At 40.8% G+C, this 18,728-nt stretch overlaps 2 protein-coding genes across 10 annotated transcripts in view; one reads left to right on the top strand and one right to left on the bottom strand.

Moving 5' to 3' along the window:
* The window catches only part of jmjd8 (jumonji domain containing 8), a 184,595-nt gene that overhangs the window by 161,448 nt on the left and 4,419 nt on the right, over nt 1–18,728 (bottom strand). For 2 of the 9 annotated variants that reach the window (XM_069906208.1, XM_069906210.1), the window contains exon 1: nt 2,117–2,588. In XM_069906208.1, the coding sequence (XP_069762309.1) occupies nt 2,117–2,283 (167 nt within the window). In that variant the 5' untranslated portion in view covers nt 2,284–2,588. Of the gene's footprint in view, nt 1–1,577; nt 1,706–2,116; nt 2,596–3,161; nt 3,266–18,728 lie in introns of those variants that run through there. The other 7 variants (XM_069906206.1, XM_069906207.1, XM_069906214.1 and 4 more) reach the window with 6 other exon arrangements.
* fbxl16 (F-box and leucine-rich repeat protein 16) overlaps nt 1,553–18,728 on the top strand; it is a 98,095-nt gene continuing 80,919 nt past the window's right edge. The window contains exons 1-2 of the mRNA XM_069906223.1: nt 1,553–1,842; nt 17,401–18,096. Coding sequence (XP_069762324.1) covers nt 17,413–18,096 — 684 coding nt within the window. The 5' untranslated portion in view covers nt 1,553–1,842; nt 17,401–17,412. The remainder of the gene's footprint in view (nt 1,843–17,400; nt 18,097–18,728) is intronic.

Below are 18,728 nucleotides of genomic sequence, written 5' to 3'. Positions count from 1 at the left end.
GAGCGTCTGGCTGACATTCATGTGGCCATTTATCCTTGGCATCCTCCCTCTTCACTTCACGCCACAATGCTCCTTTTTCATTCATTCGCGGGATATGAGCGTCGCTAGTAAGACAAACACTTATTGCCCATCCCTAACCGCCCTTCAACTGTGTGACCTACTGGACCTTTTCAGAGTAAACCATGTTGATTTCGGGTGAGACCCGCGCACGGGAACGGAATGGCTTTCGATCACAATCCCTCAGTTTCATTATTACCACCAGCAGGTCATTGCAGATTTACGAGGTTTTTTTTTTACATTTACACATATTACACAGTAATAGACCCTTTCAGCCCAAGAGCCCGTGCAGCCCAATTTCCCCCCAATCGCCCTACATCCACGGTACAAATTGAGTAGGATTTTAAATGTTTTCGGATCATCGATGACAACGACCTTGCCCCAAGTTACTACTCTCTTCCACTGCGAGAACATCCAACTCAGAATAGCTCAGGTCAGCCTACAAGTTGCTAGAGCCAAAACAAATTGTTGGGGGAACAAAGCCGGTCAGTCAGTATCCAGGAGAGAAAGGGAAGGTCGACGTTTCGGGTCGAGACCCTGCATCAGGAGCCTCAGGACTCGTCCACAGATGCTGCCGCTTCGCTGAGTTCCTCCAGTACTTTCTTTGCTCTGGAGTGCAGCACCTGCCATCTGTTCTGTCTACAACAGTGGTTCGCAACCTCACATACCACTTTGTCATCCTTCACTGACCACAGAGCACCTATAGCATAGGATGCCATAGGTGCTCTTTGGCTAGTAAGTGATTACTCAGCAGTCCATGCCTTGAAAATGGACACAAACTGTTTGCTCGCCAGAAAACGCGATGTTTATAAGGAACTTAGTTCGCTTCCCAACACTTCTAACCTGGGACCAAGGGATTTGACCTACGCTGGATTCTGATCTCGTCAGTATGGTGAGCTTCTGCGATTTTTGGATTAATTTTAAACAAATGTGGTAGTAACCTCCCACCACCACCATCTCTCCTCCTGCCCACCCATTCCCCCCACCACCGAACGACTCAATTTTTTAAAAAACTGTAGCAAAAATTTGGGGCTGCAGCCCGTGCATCAGATGTGGAGTGGCACGGTGAGTTCGACCGGTCTACCTCCTGGTTAATTTCTTTGGATTGTATTCCCCGCCCCGGATTAATGGGGCTGAGCTCTCACTGATCCCATGGTCATTGGGCATACCAGATCGTCCAGCTGCCTTTATAAACAGAGACACACAACTGCTGTAAACAAACCAGCGAGAATATAAAAGTGGCGCTTGCTGTTGTCAGCCTTATTGCCCTTGTTCCTTGCTGATGACATTTAGATGTTTGAAAATCACCAGTCTCTCTGACATAAAGTTCCTAATTAGGGCACGCATGAGGGAATAAAGCCTCGCTGTTTAATTAAAATATGTAGTTTGAAATTCATCACAGCGCTTGTGTTTGTGTGCATGGTTGCCGGAAGAAGAGAGGTCGGCCTCGCTTTAAACCTGTGCTCATTCCTATTCTGCCCAGAACTCAGTTTATCTTACGACGTCAGGATTTGACTTACCAATGCCGATGGCTCGAGTTATTTTTACCTCGAAGCCTCTGGCGGCGTTGTCAGTGTCTGATGTCTCCGGGAGTGTGGGCGTTGTCCGTCAGCCACCAGCTGGATGTCGATGGCACTCGACTCGCTGGCTGTAGGAGGGGAGGGATGCTCGCTGTGAGCTAACCGCAATCACTCCTCGGCCGGGTGGATGGAGAGAGTGGGGACCGGGAGATGTAAGTGGCCGTCGGTCCCTCACTGAGAGGCGAACAGACGGTGACTAGAGCAGGTAGGAAGGGCTGCATTGTTTGCGTGTTCATGGGTGTTTAAATAGCCAGGGGTAATTACAGCATCAACGAGGAAGAGGTGAAAGAAAAGGTTATCAATCGTTCAACCTTATAATAGCCGAGATATTTTGTAACAATCGTCTTAATCGACAACGGAATCGGGTGCGTTATGCCAACGCTATTATTCTAATATTCAATCAATCCTTCCCCTCGAATATTAATATTAATTCCGACGGTAGGAAGGATGTTAAAAGTCCAGTATGAGGATCTGTTTACCGTGAATGGCGTTTCCGAGTCAGGGAACAGACATTTGGACGAGTCTCTGGGTGGAGATGTGAAGCTAAATCCATCTTGCAGTATCCACCAATAATCGTATCAAAGTCACGCTCGGCATGTAAAATATTAATTTGATAGGGTTCTCTCAAATGTTCACGGTCGCACATTGTTCGGCTCTGGCTTTCCTTGGCCTTTTTTTTAAAAATCGCTTGAAGTTCGAAATGCCGTTAGGTTTGTATTTCTTATCTGGACTCCTGGTCAGACCTAAGAGTTCGCTGTCATGCCTTAGTTTGACGTGAGAACGTGTTTGGTGAATAAACAACAATCGCTAGTTGCTTTCGAGAAGTGGTCCCCAACAACCTCTACTGCCTTAAGTAATCCCTTACTAGCCACAGAGCACCTATAGATTTCTACCACTTTAAGTCATCTCATAGGATGCCATAGGTGCTCTGTGGTTAGCAAGGGTGGTATGTGAGTGGGAGAAAAAAAGGTTGGGAACCCCTTATTTAATTTGGTGATATCTTCTAATGTACCCCCTAAATTCTTAATTATAAATGTTAAGAATACATGCAACTATCATGATAAAAATCAGCTATCTGGGTACTGGAAATGATTGGGCATAAAGGGGGAGGGTAGAAATGGAGGAAGGGGTAGGTGTGAGTGGGGGCACCTACTCCAGAAGGAAGTACATGCAAGCTTAACCCATTCTCAATGTTAGATTTACCAACCATGAAATTGTTATTCTTAAGTCATGCCCCACCACTACTAGTTCCATTGGACATTCCTGTTCATGATGCCTACTTTTAAGATGTTTAAGTCAATGTTATATGGCCATCAGAAGCTATATTATTGCAGAACTTCTCTCCTACATTTTCTTTCCACCATAGCTTCAATGTTTTTCATACGTCTATTTTCAGATTTATTGGCTTCTTGCATCTTTGCTAATGTTTTACTTTAGAGCATGTAATGTGAAATATTTACTTCATGCCTCTATGTTACTTTGCTTGCTGCGACATTATATTTTTGGAACATTTATGTATTTTACCTCAAAGGATGATGTTTCTTCTGCATCTTACTCCACCTTAGAGTTCTGTCAGTCAGTGATGGGCATGGTTGCTTAGTGCCTTCAAAAAAGGGGCCGTCTTCTTCCTACCAAAAAAGACAACATGCATCACCTTTACACAAAGTTCCAACTCTAGATAAATTGAGGTTTATATAGAGGTCCAACTACCTTTAGTGTTCAACTTTGGATCCCACTGACTGGATAAAAGCATTCATTCATATACACTAAGAAGTGTTGAACGTTCATTGTTGGGCATAGATCTTAATTGGCCATTAACTTTTGATGAGGACTGAAGGACTCTGCTAGTTAAATGCAAAGCGAGCATTCCTCCAAGAGAGTTCTCAGCGCCTCAAACATTTCAGTAAGTTAAAAGAAAATAGATAAAAGTCAACAAAATAGAATAAACTAACTTTTCTTGAGTGGATATTTCAGCTAAATTTATCATTGAAATAATTCAGATGCCATTGTGTGCTGAGACATTTTTTTTCCATTTGGCAGGACTGAGCTGTTGTGCTCCTATAACAAAATAATAACAATTTACCTTTTAATTCTATGACAAAAAAGGCAGAGACCACAGAATTATTATATTTCCCCAAGAGGTGAGTGAGTAAAAATTCTGTCAAATGGTTGTCATTAGATTTATGATTCTCCAATTGTTTGGTTATGCCTGTCCTCTCACTGGGATTGAAATGGAGGGTGAATGAAATCAGAACATTACAACTTATTCTGTACTTTCAAAACCTAACTTTTTAAAAAAAAATCAAATATTATGGCACGCAAAGCACAAGAGATGGAACTGCAAAAAAAAAACTGGTCCATTTTAGACTGCTCACCAATGTTGATTGGCATCCCTACATTCTCTTCTACCTCACAATACATTAGCAAGTCAAGGAACTGGGACAATATGGCACACTTGATTGGCACTCCATCCATCAAGCTGAAAATTAACTCATGCAAGCAACAGGGTTATTTTGTTGCAGTGTGCATCATTTATGGAATGTACTGCAAGAACTTGCACCACATCCTTTTAACCCATCAGTTCTACTAGCTAGAGGGATAAGCCCAACACCCAACAAATATTCACATATGCGACCCATTTGGGAATGTTTTACTGTTCCTTCATTGTTGGTCGAATATCCAGGAAGTCCTTAACTTCCAGTGCTATGACAATATCTTAATTAAGGAGACCGTGATGACAACACACTACCTCCAGGCTGACCTAGTTGCTGATAGCTAATTCTGGGAATGAAATCAAAATCTAAATACTCATCCTTGTGTCACTTCATTTGGTAACACTGCACACAGACTCAAAGTGGAAATGTCTAAAAAAAATAAATGAATATATCACTGATTCTTCCAGCTCCAAAATTGAGAGCTTTGACAACAGTGCTGGAATGATATGGTTTGGAATATCAGTTTCAAGCCTTTGGTCCCATTTTACCACACAGAGTATTGCCAATGAGTCTTCCTGCTGGATGAATAATCATCATTAGTATGAATTATTTATTTTAAATTGGTCCACGACACATATATATTTTTTGGCTGAGGTCCAATACCAAAGCCTCTATCATTTGGGTGTGATAATATATTTGGATTGTGGCACTCTCAAGAAAGCTTTGATGATTGTTGTTTAAGTTGTGATTTTCTGTTTTGGAAGTTTTGTGATTTTCTGTTTTGGAAGTTTATTCCACTTTGTGTATTGTTTGATTTTATTGTGCAGGTACCCTGCATTCCATCTGCCATGTTATTGCCCACTGATTTAGCTTGTCTCTACCCCATTGGAGCCCCTTTTGATCCTTAGCACTTCTTACATTTCCACTAGATTCAAGTTTCAAAGTTGGAAATGTTATATTAAGTTCCCTCAGCGACAATACGGACTATGAATAGTTGGGGCCAAAGCTCTGATCCCTATGGGTACCACCATTTGCCATCCTGAGAAGCATTTAGATTTTTTATGTTAACTAACTCTTGGCCCTCACTCTTACGTTACTCCTGTCCTACGTGCTTTAATCTTCTTCAGCAAACTCCAGAGTGGGACCTTAACTACAGCCCAAATATTCAAATATACCACAATCATTGAATCCCACTGATCTTCTCCACAAGGCGTATCTTAAAAGAACTCCAGTAGATTAGTCAAATAGAGGGGCGGGCAACCTTTTTTTAAAAAAAAACCTCACATTCCACTTTAAGTATTTCCTATGCCATAAGAGCTTGGTAAGGGATTGCTTAAGGTGGTATTGTGAGTGGGACGGGAAGGTTGAGAACCACTGCTTTAGACCCAATTGTTTATGAAATATTTTGTTTGAGAAAAAATGTCATGAGCCCATTTCCTTTGGAGTTATGAAACTGTGCACATAACGAGTTAATTAGGTACGATTAAAACAGTAGTTTTTAAACTTTTCCTTTCCACTCATATACCACCTTAAGTATTTCCTCTGCCATAAGAGCTCTGTAATTGGTAAGGGATTACTTAAGATGGTATGTGAGTGGAAAGAAAATGTTTGAAAACCAGTTTTAATTGTACCTAATTGACTTGTTATGTGCACTGTTTCATAACTCCAAAGGAAATGGGCCAATGACAGTTTTTCATAAGGAAAATATTTCCGTAACAATTATTTTAATAACAATAGAGCAGTGATTCTCAACCTTTTTTTCCCACTCACATACCACTTTAAGTAATCCCTTACCAATCACAGAGCATCTATGGCATAGGGATTACTTAAAGTGGTATGTGAGCGGAAAGAAAATGTTTGACAACCACTGTTCTAAACTGTGATTATCAGAATTGGAAAAAGCACTTCAACTGTAACCTAATCAGTGTTTCATAAAGGTTCAACATAACTTCTCTGCTTTTGTACTTCATGTCTCTGCTAAATGAAGCCATGATCCCACATTTTACAAATTCTCCCGTAATGTGATACTGACCATGAAAGCATAACCAAGTACTACAATTACATTCTATTAGATACGAGGCAGGTGGACTTGATAGGATGTTGGGAATAAGACAATAAATGATGGCTATGTTACATGTAAAACAAGAGAAATGTGTTGTTTATGAAAAGAGGAAAACTAGCATAGTCTATACATAGAGCAATGTTAGTTGACTGCTTTGTACTTTGTCAGTTAATGTCTGTGTTTTACTGTTATAAATCTCAGCTCATCCAAATCTTTCCTGCTGATATCCCAATCCTCACCATGTTGTCCTGGCCTCAAACTAAACATTTTTTTTTGCTTCCATTTAACCCACCATTGATGGGCAAAACTTCATCTACCCAAACACCAAGCTTTAAATTCCAACCACAAACTCCTAACTAATATAATAATGATAATGAATTTATTGTCATATACATTATACAATGTGCCTATACACCAACATTCTTACTTGCTGAAACTAATCAGGTACTTCACGGGGAAAAAAAACAACTACCATTGTATTCATTAAATTTAAAAATAGATGATAAATATAAAAGACATTTAATTAATAAGTATTCATATTTACCATAGTGCAAGAAAAAATTGTGTTGCATTAGAGTGCAGAGTTCTTCTATGATGTTGGAACAATCTATGATTAATGTAATAAAGGGAGGTTTAAGAGCCTGCTAGACATTGGAAAGAAACTATTCTGGAACCCTGAGGTGCTGGACTTCAGGCTTCTGTATATTCTGTCTGAAAGGAACATGAGATGAGGTTCTGACCAGGGTGATGGTGGTCCTTTAAGATGTTGGCTGCCTTCTTCAGGATGTCTTCAATGGATTGGAGCCTGCGATGGGCTGAGCTAAGTTTGCTACCTTCTGTAGCTGTCTTCATTCCTGGGCACTCAAATGACCAAAATGTGCTGTGATGCAACCAATTAGAATACTTTCTGCAATGACCCTGTAGATATTTGATAGAATATCCAGTGACATCCCAAATCTGCCTAGACTTCTGGACTTGGTGTGCCTTCTTAATGTTGTCTTGATGTGGCAGGAATTTGAAGTTACTAACCTTCTCCACCTCCGACCCATTAATGCGGACAGGTGCATGGTCCTGAGGTCTCTCTGTATGGAACATTGTGGATTGCAGAGGGTCTCATGACTTTTCTGTCTGAAACTTATTCAGAAGTTGGATCAACTGCCAATCAACATTGGACTCCAGCCACCCATTAGTGCACACCTTGCCTTTAGCTCATTTAAATGATTCAGTGTCATCATTGTCCAGGCGACAAGCTTAGAACATGGATGCATGGTACATTTCTTTCTCTCTGCCTCAGTCCAAGTTCTGGACATCGCTATGCACCAGGTTGCTATTGTGGACATCGCTGAAGGAGTCATGGGTAAGGTGTGTACTACACAGGTTGAATTATAGTACTGCACTAGATTAGAGCTTGCAAAGAGCTGTACCCCCATTGGTACAGGAAACCAGGAGTGTGCATTTAAGTCCCAGTCTTGTTAGAGTGTGCTACTAACACTGAGCCAGACCCTGAGGTAGAGGGATCAGGAGTGTCTGCTGACGTCCCTGTCTGTGAGTATGTATATCTGCGAATGCAACAAGTGCGAAGCCACTTCAGCCATGGCTCCAAGTCTGTCACCAGGAAGGTGCTGCAGGTGCTCGAGGGGCTGAAAATCATTAAGAAAGATCAGAATGGGGGTCGGGGGCTAACTCCACAGGGACAGAGAGACTTGGATCAGATCGCAGGGCAGGTCATAGCGGCCAACAAGAAGCACTGGTCTGGCATGAAATAAAGCTCCCTTAAAAAAAGGGTAAGCATCCACTGGTATCAAATTCCCTTGTGCCTGACGTGTCTGTTTGCAACTTTATAAATTTTGTCTTGTACTGTGTAGAAGAAAGGCGGTTGCTGGTATCAGAGTCCAACCTGGGTCTGATGTGAATGTCTATATAGCTATTAAGTAGTAGAATAATTAAGAATCATGTGACATCTTTCTCTGTTCATTTCCCATGTGTTCAATAAAGTTACCTTTGGTTGTAACACTTGTGTCCAGATTCATCTCTCTGTGAACCCAGCCAACTTGATATTTTCCAAACACAACACACCCTTTCCTAAAATCAATAATAAGCTCATTGGCCTTGGATTCATTGAGAGCTAAATTGTTTGTTCTGGTCCATCAAACCAAATACTCAATATCCATCTTGTATTCTGACTCCTTGTTACTCATTATCGTCAGTGAATGTAGAGATTGTGTTGGAGGTAAACTTGGTTTCGTAGTCATTAATGTACAGGGAATAGAGTAAGGGACTATGCATACACCCCTGGGGTGCCCTTGTGTTGATGGTCAGCAAGGAGAGGCTGATGATCTGCCCGAGGAAGTCAAGGATCCAGTTGCTCAGGGATGAAGAGAGTCTCAGATCCCTTCGTTCAGTCATGCTTTGCTGGGATGATGGTGCTGAACATAGTCAATGAATTCCAGCCTGACGTTGGTATTGTTGTAGTCCAGGTAATCTAATCCAGAGTGGATGACCAATGAGATGGCCTGTTATATTGATAGGCAAATTGAAGTAGGTTCAGGTCCCTCCTGAGGCAGGAGTTGATCTTCTTCATAACCACTTTAACACAGTGGATATAAATGTCACTGGTTGACAGTTATCGAAGCACGTCCCTTTGATCTTTTTAAGCATAATGGATGGGGACTTCTGACTGTGTTATAGTGATGTCCACAAAAACTCCAGCAAGTTGGTTTGAACAGGAGGTTTTGAGGACACTGCCAGGTACACCGTTTAGACTGGAGGTTTTTCAAGGATTCATCCTCCTAAAGGTTCTATTCAGGTAGCCACTGAAAGTGGGAGTACAGAGATGGTGGGTGTACAGGGGCTTCTCAGGATTCTTCATTGTTTTCCCTTTTGAAGTGAGCAGATAGGGCGCACTGGGAGAAATGTATCATAGTTAATGATACTGCCTTGTTTCACCTTTATAGGACGTAATTGAGTGCCACAATATTGAACATTTTATTTTGAACCCATTTCTGAGACCAGATGCCTGGTCACATGTTTTTGCAACATTTTCCAATGTCCTCATGGTTCCAATGAGGAACAAGCTGTTGTTAGTGCTATTACAGAAATTAGGGCCATGCAACACATTCATTTTTAGACTACTCTCTTGAAAATTTAATATCCATGAAGGAATAATAGATAAACTAATAGATAAACACAACCTTTATACATTTTATTTATTAATAATAGTGTCTTTGAGATAATACTTTGAAAGTTTTGTCTAATAACATACTATTGTTAGTTTATAGTATTTCTGTAATTTTAAATAATTAATATTCTGTGGCTGTTAAAATAATCCTCTATTCATTATGCATCACTTTTTAGTTTGTCTGGTGTCTAACTGATATATCATTTTGTTTATCATTTACACTGTACTGCTCTACATTTTGTACTGCACATGTCACGTCTGTTGCTATAAGCTTTGCATTTCTAGTTTGTATTACATTCTAAATTATTAATAAAGCAGACCAGTTTACACCATCAAGCTGTAGTGGGGTGGGAATGAGAATATAACTTCCCTACTGTTTGCTGCTTGACAAAGCCTCTCCCTTCCAGGCTGAAGTTTGTGATTTGTTGGGGAAAAAGTGTAAACATAAAATAAATGCAAAATATATTAAAATTAGCCTACATTTAGGTTATAGGTGTAGATAGAAAACAGATTAATCCTTTCTCATGGACAAACTCTTAAACATAAGTAGTTTATAAAAATAACCAAGAAGATTGATAAGGACAAGGTAGTAGATAATGTCCACATGGACTTTGGTAAGGCCTTTGATCTGGTTCTGCATGGTAGGGTGGATTGGAAGGTTAGATCACATGGAATACGAGGTAAGCTGGTCAACAGAATACAAATTCAGCTTGGTGCTAAGATTCAAAGTGTGGTAGAGGAGGGTTGTTTTTAAGATACCAGTGGTATGAGGTGGGGATTAGATTGGTGCTGGGTCTACTGCTGTTGATTATCCATATTGATGATTTGGATGAGAATATAGTTGGCATTATTTGTGGATGAGGCCAAGATTGGTTAAAGAGTGGACAGGAAAGAAGATTATCTAAAAATTACAACAGGATCCATTATCAGGGGTGGTCAACCTCCAGCCTGGAATACAATCAAAATTGGCATATGCACCTGGGCTACCTTGACAGAGTTCACAGGCTGCATCCAAATTTATCCGCCCCTTGCCCTGTCCAGCATCGCTGTCACCACCACTCCACCCACCCCCATCCAGTGTCCACCCCTCCCCCCACCCCCAGCTTACCATTCAACAACTGGCACACCATCCAGCCCAAAAATAGTAAAAGTTTGCTTGCCCCTGATCTATATCTTTTAAAAAATATTTTATCTATTAATTTTTAAATCACAATAATAATTACATTAAATTCAATTCAAAATTATTTACCCTGATCTATATCAACAAATAAAGTGAGCCGAGGATGGCAGATGAAGTTACCCTTGGAAAAGTGCAGGGTGTTACATTTTGGGCAAGTTAAACTAGGGTAGGGCTGGCATAGTAAATGGCAGGGCCCTGAAGAATGTCAGAGAACAAAGAGATTTCAGGGTACAATTCATAGTTTCCTGAAAGTGGTGACGCAGGTAGATGGTAGCAAAAAAAATGTGTATGCTTGCTTTTATTGATCAGAGCACTGAGTACAAGAGCTGGAACATCAAGTTACAATTGTATACAATGTTGGTAAGACCACATATGGTGTATTGTATGCAGTTTTGGTCATCTAAGCTGCAGAAAGGATGAAATTAAGCTGGATAGGGCGCAGGAAAAAAATCACAAGGATATGAATAAGACCAGAGGGTTTGAGAAGAGGCTGGAACATTTTTCTCTGGATTGTAGGAGGCTGAAGGGCAAACTTAAAATCATGAGGGGCTTAGAAAATGTGAACAAACAATCTCTTTTCCAGTCTATAATGAGAGAGGAAAGATTTAAAGTGGAAATGAATGGCAACTTTTTCACACAGAGTTAGTGGGTATGTGGAATGAGCCACCAGAAGAAGTGATAAAGGCAGCTATAATTACAGCATTTAAAGAGATGCATCGATAATATGGAGAGGTATATGGGCCAAATGCAAACAAATTGGACTAGCTGAGGTAGGCAACTTGGTTGGCATTGGGCCCTGGGTTGTGCTGTATAACTCTGCAATTCTAACTTTGTTCCTTTATCAAAGGAGGGCAGCAGGATAAGCTGGGTAACTACAGGCCAGAAACTTTTATGTCAGTGGTAGGGAAACTCTTGGAGAAAATTCAAAGGTATAGGAATTATGTACATTTGGAAAGGCAGAATCTTATTGGGGGATTGGCAGCATAGCTTTCTGTGGGGGGGAAAATAATTTATTCGTCCAGTAAAATCCCTGTTAACCAGAATTTAAGAAACTAGTAGCCTCAAGCTGCTCGCAAAAAAAACAATAAATTGATTTTTTTAAATATGCAAGTTTAGAATTGGGGCCTTTAGCAGGCAGTCCACAAATCACACAACGCGCAATCTCAAGCAACCAGCAAATTCACTTATCCGATATCTGCCAATCCCCATAGGTGCCAGATACCGGGGATTTTACTGTAATTTGATTGATGATTTTGAGGATGAAACCATCGGGGTACACAAACTTCTTGCACTAAAATGTTGATTCTCAATAATAACGAACCATCACACCACTTTAAAGTAAATAGCTTCCCAAGCACTTTTTTCAAATGTTGCTTCGATGGATTTAGAGTCCCCCACATTTTGAGGATAGAGTTCAGTGTGATAATGCCAAAGTTCCAAGACAATCAGGGTTTTCACAAATAAACATTGACCTTGAATTAGTGTACAGCTCTGGCAGTAGTTTGTTTTTAGATGATCAAAATGCAATGCTTCATCTTGCTCCCAGCAGTGTGAACAACCATGCCAGTCTTTTATGATCTAATTCTGCCCATCCCATCATTTACTGTCCTGATGCTGCAGTTTTTACAAACTAAGCAATAGTGAAAGGACATTTGTGTCAACTCATGGAAGTTATGCAACATGATATTGGAATTTTGAAATTGCTTTATATTCTAAAACAGTCTACAACATCATTTGTTTTGTTATTGGATCTGTTGCTTATTGCTTGATCTTATTAGTTTACAGCGTCTCATCATTTTTAAACTTAACACGGTGTCCATAAGGATCTACTGTAGGTTACTTGCCGACTCATTAATCATCTGTTGTTGGTCACATTTACGAAAAGTCTTGGAAAATATTCATCTGTATACTGGCTTGGTGTGATGTTCTGCTTGATCAAATAGATTGGACCTGGCTCCATGAAAGATGGCTGACCTATTTATTTCCCCCACAGACATTAATACAGTGTGTATTACACATGCCCATTAAAACTGCAAGTATTTCGAGCATAGGAGCAGCCAAAGTCACGTACTGCTCTGTATCTAGACTGGACCAATTTTGTTCAGAGTCTCAACATATAACAAAGCACTAAGCTTGATCAGACCAAGAGCTGTATCGATCCTGGTCACCAATTTAGTGGAAAGAATGCTACAACTCATAATCCAGTTAAAGAGTGACACATTTTACAAAGTAACACAAACGAGAGAGCATATCAAATCGACTCTTCAAACTACATCTGTGCTTTTTAGATCTATGCCGAGGGAGAGAGTTCCTCTGCACAAGGTCAATGGGTGGGGGTCAGAGTGATGTGGCATCTAATACCTGGTAGTGATAGATGTGCATCTTCAGATTTGGGAGGGGAGCAGCTTCTTGAACTGCTTGATCCCACAGGTTTAAACCAGACTCTGAAGGAACAGTCAGTCCTAAAGGACTGCCACGCAGCATGGCTCATCCAAGTTGGTGAGGAAATAGCCATTAGGCTCCTGATGTTGGTAATTTTGGCAGTTATTGGACCATAACCTCTCCATATCTGCATTCAATGTCCTGACTAATGAAGGCCAGTATCTGGTTTGCTTTCCAAACTGCGCTGACTTCCCATGTTGCCACTTTTAATGATCTATGGCCTTGTACTTGGTTCCTCAATATTGCCTAAAACCCTGGTGCATGGTGCATGTCCTCCCCTCCTTAGTGTTCCTAAAAGGCATCACACATTTGTCTGGATAAATCCCATTCCACCAGCACATAATTTTCCCTCTGCTGCCAGGACTACCATCTCGCATCCACATCCAAGTCATTCATGTAAATTACAAACAAGGGTCCCTGCACTGATTTAGTGGGACACCACTAGCTACAGGCATCCAATTATGAAAATAACCTCTACCTTCACCCTATGTGGCATTTAAATAATAACTCACTCCTGGCTTATGAGGAATAATTCCCTTGTGCACCCGTGGGAGCCATCTACTGCATCAGGTGCTCCCATTGTGCCCTTCTCTTCAACAGAGAGACTGGATGCAGACTGAGATCGCTTTGGTGAGGACCTTCAAAAATTCACTCTATTTGCATCAGTGAGAGTGACCATCCATTTCAATTCTATGACTCACTCCCATGCTGACATGTCTGTCCATGGCCTCATGCACTGTCAAATCAAGACCACCCGTAAATTGGAGAACCAACAGCTAATTTTCAATCTGTTCACTCTCCAACCGGATGGTATTAACATTACTTCTCCAATTTCTGCTAGCCTACTCTCCATTCTTATGTCTTCTTTCCTCTAGCTCTCCATCCCCCTCCCCTTGTCTTCTGGTATGCCCTCCCTCCCTCCCTTATCCTCCTCCTGCCCGTGGTACTGTGCTCCTCCCCCTCACCCTCCCACCATTCAGGTAACTGCCTAAATTTTGCTCATAACTCGATGAAGGGCTCAAGCCTGAAATTTTGAACACTGTTTGACCTGCTGAGTTTCTTCAACATTGTGTTTTTACTTCAACCACGGTGCCAGCAGACTTTTGTGTTTTACTCCCCTACTTAATACTGCTGTTTTTACTCTTTGTTCTGATTCTTGAGGAGTTGACCAGCTTTAAAATCAACACGGTGACAGAGCTCGGAAAAAAGTTAAGAGAGGAAGTGGTCACAAGGCTGGAGGAAGGGAGTACAACAACAATTGTTGGGAGTGCACCAATTCAATGATGCTTGCTGGGTGTACCATTTCTACAGATAATTATAAATAATTTATAGCAAGGAAAACATTCAAATAGGATTTACAGTCCAAACTTGTAATTAGTTTATCTTGAGGGTCAGTCATTACTTTATTATGGAATATGATTTTAAAAAATGGCCATGATTGTCTGCATTGGGCCCTGATGGCTTTTTAATTTATGTATCATACAATTTTAAAGCAATCTGTTTAGTGGTGAGCCAGTTCATGAAGAAAAGCTGGAGGTTCCAATTTCACTGAACAACACTTGTGAGAAATGTTAGGGATGCCAAGTCTCCTGGAGCTTTCGCTTCCTGCTTGCTGGTGAAGGGAAAAGGGAAAAAAAAATGTTTGAGATGTGCCTGCAGCAACACTCGTGGAGTCCAGGGATATGTATCCATGGAGTCTGCCAGGTGAAATGCTGGTCCCTTGCCATCAAGCTCACCAATCTGAAGCGATTCCTGGGGCTATTCTAAACTTCAATAGATGTGGGCTATATTTGATGTTGTTTTGGACATCCCTTTTATTTGTTATTTTGGTGAAAGAGGCAGGGTGGGGGGCTGACTGACTGAGATTCGGACTTGGCAAACGGGCTTCCCATCTGCCTCCTGACTTGTATCGTGATATTAGAGGCTACAGACCTACAGCACTCCAACTTCTAATTCTGGCTGACTCTAAGAAAGGAGAGAGGATTGTTTTTAATCACTTTGAAGTTAAGAAAACATTGAGCCTCTGAAACAGTGAAACAGCACATCTGGTGAAAGCCGTGTGATAAATACTCTCCGTAAATAGTCACTGACGTCAACACATAAAGTGCCACTTAACAAGATAGGAAAAGGAGGAGGCTATTTAGAGTTTGATCTGCGACATAGCTCCACAGAACTATTCTTCTGGTCCTCAAAAATCTAAAATCTTTAGAGAGAGAGCACAGGAGATTTACCAGGATGTTGCCTAGATTGGAGAACATGCCTTGTGAAGCAGGATTGACTAAGCTAGGACCTTTCTCTTTGGAGCAATGAAGGCTAAGGAGTTACAATGGAGGTATATAAATTTATGAAAGGTGAACAGCCAGCACCTTTTTCCCGGGGTGATTATAGTAATATCAGATGACATTTGTTTAAGGTGAGTGGAGCAAAGTTTAGGGGAGATGTCAGAAGCAAGTCTTTTTTTTACACAGAGAGTGGAGGGTGCCTCGAATGCATTGCTGAGGGGGGTGGTGGTGGCTGGTACAATAGGAACCTTTAAAAAATTCTTAGATACGGACGTGGATGTAATAAAAATGGAGGGTTGTGGGTGTGAAATAGGGAAGGAGTAGATTGTTGTGGACTAGGTTTATATAAGTTGGCCAACATCATGGGCTGAAAGGCCCATACTGTGCTGGCCAACATCATGGGCTGAAAGGCCCATACTGTGCTGTAATAGTCTATTAATCTCAGATACAAGATCATAAATGTTCATTAACATTTGCAGAAAAATTTCCAAATTTTACCATTTCACCTTTGAAAGTGCAGGCTATAATATTTAGGGTTACTGTTTCTGTGAGGTTTCACCCATATTACTTCACAGCGCAGTGTTGCAGTTGACACTAAATGGCCTCGCAGACTACTCAGTTCAAGCGCAATGAAGGATAGCCAATAAATGCCAACCTTACCAGTAGCCTTTCACATGTGTTTGAATTAGAACACTCTATTCTTCAGGTGCCTTTCTTCCTGACTGCAGCTTAAAATAGACTGCCAATTTAAGACCCAAGGGTTCCCTTCAAATAGAATGAGTGAAGTTTAAGGCATGGTGAAAATGAATTGAGTGGACTGCATTGTCTGCACACTTGAGCCATTATAAGAGGTGACAGGTCCTACTGCACATAATTCAAGGGTTAAATTCAAGTGGCTTTGGCAAATGGACTAGTCTTTCAAGGAGCAGGACCACCACCACCTTCTCTAGGTGACTATGGATGGGCACTAAATGCATTTCATGTTCTTTCATTACTGCCAGGATACTCTGTGTATTTGCTCTTACTTGAGTACCTGGTCTTAGTTGATTTTCTTGTTCATTTTTATCCTGTGCACTTTGTCTGAAGAGGGTGGTGAGCTCCTATGCTTTATAGTGGTCATTTTTGCATCATAACCCTGGACACAGATCTAGTCTTCTGGCTTAGCTAGTGGCTTGAAAATTTGGACAACTGAATTGTATAAAGTAATTTTTTTTAACCATATTTTCCTGATAGCAGGCCAAATGTGAAGAACTATATTAAATTCCACTGGATTATTATCTCTCAGCATTAATGACATGGTGAAACTGTTATTTTCTATTCAGCTCCACTTTCTGTCAACTGTATTACAGAAACACAAGTGATACATTTTATTTCATATTAATATTATCACTAACACTTCCCCGACGTGCTCACATTAAATTCTTGCAGAAAACAAGAAATGCAGCATCTCCAGCTATCAAACTGTTAAGCTAATGTAAACTTTACCTTTTATCCTGAAAGGTATAGAATACACAAACTATAATATAATGATGAATTGATATCAAATTGTAATGTGACCTCAGAGTGTTATGTTCAGCACTGTTCTGCAAAATCAGAATATTGAAGCTTTAAGCAGATACAATGTGGGGGTCACTCCAATGGTAGTTGGAATGAGGATGTCTTCTTTGGCTTGGCTTCGCGGACGAAGATTTATGGAGGGGGTAAAAAGTCCATGTGTAAATAAGAAGAAAGGTGAGAAATGTAATCTTTGTTAGAACAATGCAGGTGATGCAATAGAAGTAAAGGTGAGACAAAGTAGATTTCATAAACCATGCAGTAGCTTCTCTTCCTGGAAGGGAAAGGGTCAAGATTAAAGGATCTAAGAAACAAGAATGACGGAAGATATGCAGAAAGCAGGAGGAACTAGTTAGCTCAGGGAGTGGTAAATTTACTTTCCTTCAGTTCCAGCTGTCAACAGAACTGTGATAACATTGAGGACTAGGTTGGGCAGGTGAATGAATAAGAATGATATGAAGGGATATGGTTACAGGGTGCAGTTGGAATTATTAGTTCAGAAGGAAGACCTACACCTACATTTCCTGCTTGGGGTGCATGGTCTCTTTCTGTGCTTTGACATTTTTGCATTTATGTGTATTTTGGCAGTCACTGCTGATGTATTGACCTGTCATCTTGGTTTGCCTACAGCGAATTTGAGAAATGTCTACACATAGCTCCAGTGACATCAAGCCTCCCTGCATGCCTCGGAACGGACTAGTCAAGATTCCAGCCCAGTCCAATGGATTAAGCTCAGCCAGTATCACCAAAGGAACCCCTGCCGCCAAAAACCGCTTGTGCCAATCCTCCTCAATCCCGTGCTCACTTCCTCCACCTCTATCTAACTACAGTGACCTGGTCCCATCGGCGTCTCTGTGTGCAGTGACAGACAATATTCCACTGCTGGAACCAAATTCTGACGAGAACTTGCCAAGTTCATGCCAGCCATCGGGGTCCAAACGAAAACTGTCAATCTCTTCAATGGAAGGACAGTTGCCTATTTTGGATGAGAAGATCCTCAACCGACTCTTCTGGTACTTCTCCTCTTGCGAGAGATGTGTTTTGGCGCAAGTGTGTAAAGTGTGGAGAAAGTTGTTGTACCAGGTCAAATTCTGGGAAGGCATCACTCCCATTCTCCACGCAAAGGAGCTGTACAATATACTTCTCAACGGAGAAAAGGAGTTTGTCAATCTGCAAGGATTTGCCATTCGGGGTTTTGATTCTTTCTGTCTGATTGGCGTCTCTGATCTGGACATTTGTGAATTTATAGATAACTACCCTCTGTCCAAGAAAGGTGTGAGGTCTGTGAGCTTGAAAAGATCAACCATCACTGATGCAGGACTTGAGGTGAGATTCCAACTCTATATTATTACCTTTCTTGACTACTCTGTGGTCCAATAAATCTTACAATCTCAAATGACCAGACATGGCTTTTCATCTCCTATTGAGTGAATCATGTAAGTTATCCTGCTTAAAAGCAGCAGGCTATCACTTGGTTAAAACTATCACTTTCTCAATTCTACCACATAATAATTTGTATTGCAGTGGCTGGGTGTGACAAAGCATCTATAAAACAGGTATATAATAACACTCACTTTACAAATATCTGAAACATTATTTTTGATGTACAGTAGGGCTGTTTATTTAAAATTGATTTTATTGATTTCCTTTCTACCTGAGAGCAACAAACCACTATTTTGCTAATGCGACTTCAGTATTGTTTCAAAGAGCACGGCCATACTAATGTTATCAGCAAAGTTGCTAAAAATAGATTTTGTTAAAGTCAGGTGCTAAGGACAAAGATTCCAGCAATGAATGTTGGCTTTGATTTTAGTAACCCCTGGTTGATTTTGGGTCAAGTACGGACCTCTGTTATTTTAACCCAGGGTTAGATTATAAATTGGCAGGTTTTCTATAGGAATGACAGCAAATCATTCTACAAATTCCAAACGGTTATCCTGAAGCCGATTCACAGTAGT

The sequence above is a fragment of the Narcine bancroftii genome, chromosome 12 (assembly GCF_036971445.1).
Source record: "Narcine bancroftii isolate sNarBan1 chromosome 12, sNarBan1.hap1, whole genome shotgun sequence".
In the NCBI taxonomy this organism is placed as follows: domain Eukaryota; kingdom Metazoa; phylum Chordata; class Chondrichthyes; order Torpediniformes; family Narcinidae; genus Narcine; species Narcine bancroftii.
This window is presented reverse-complemented; position numbering and strand designations above follow the sequence as displayed.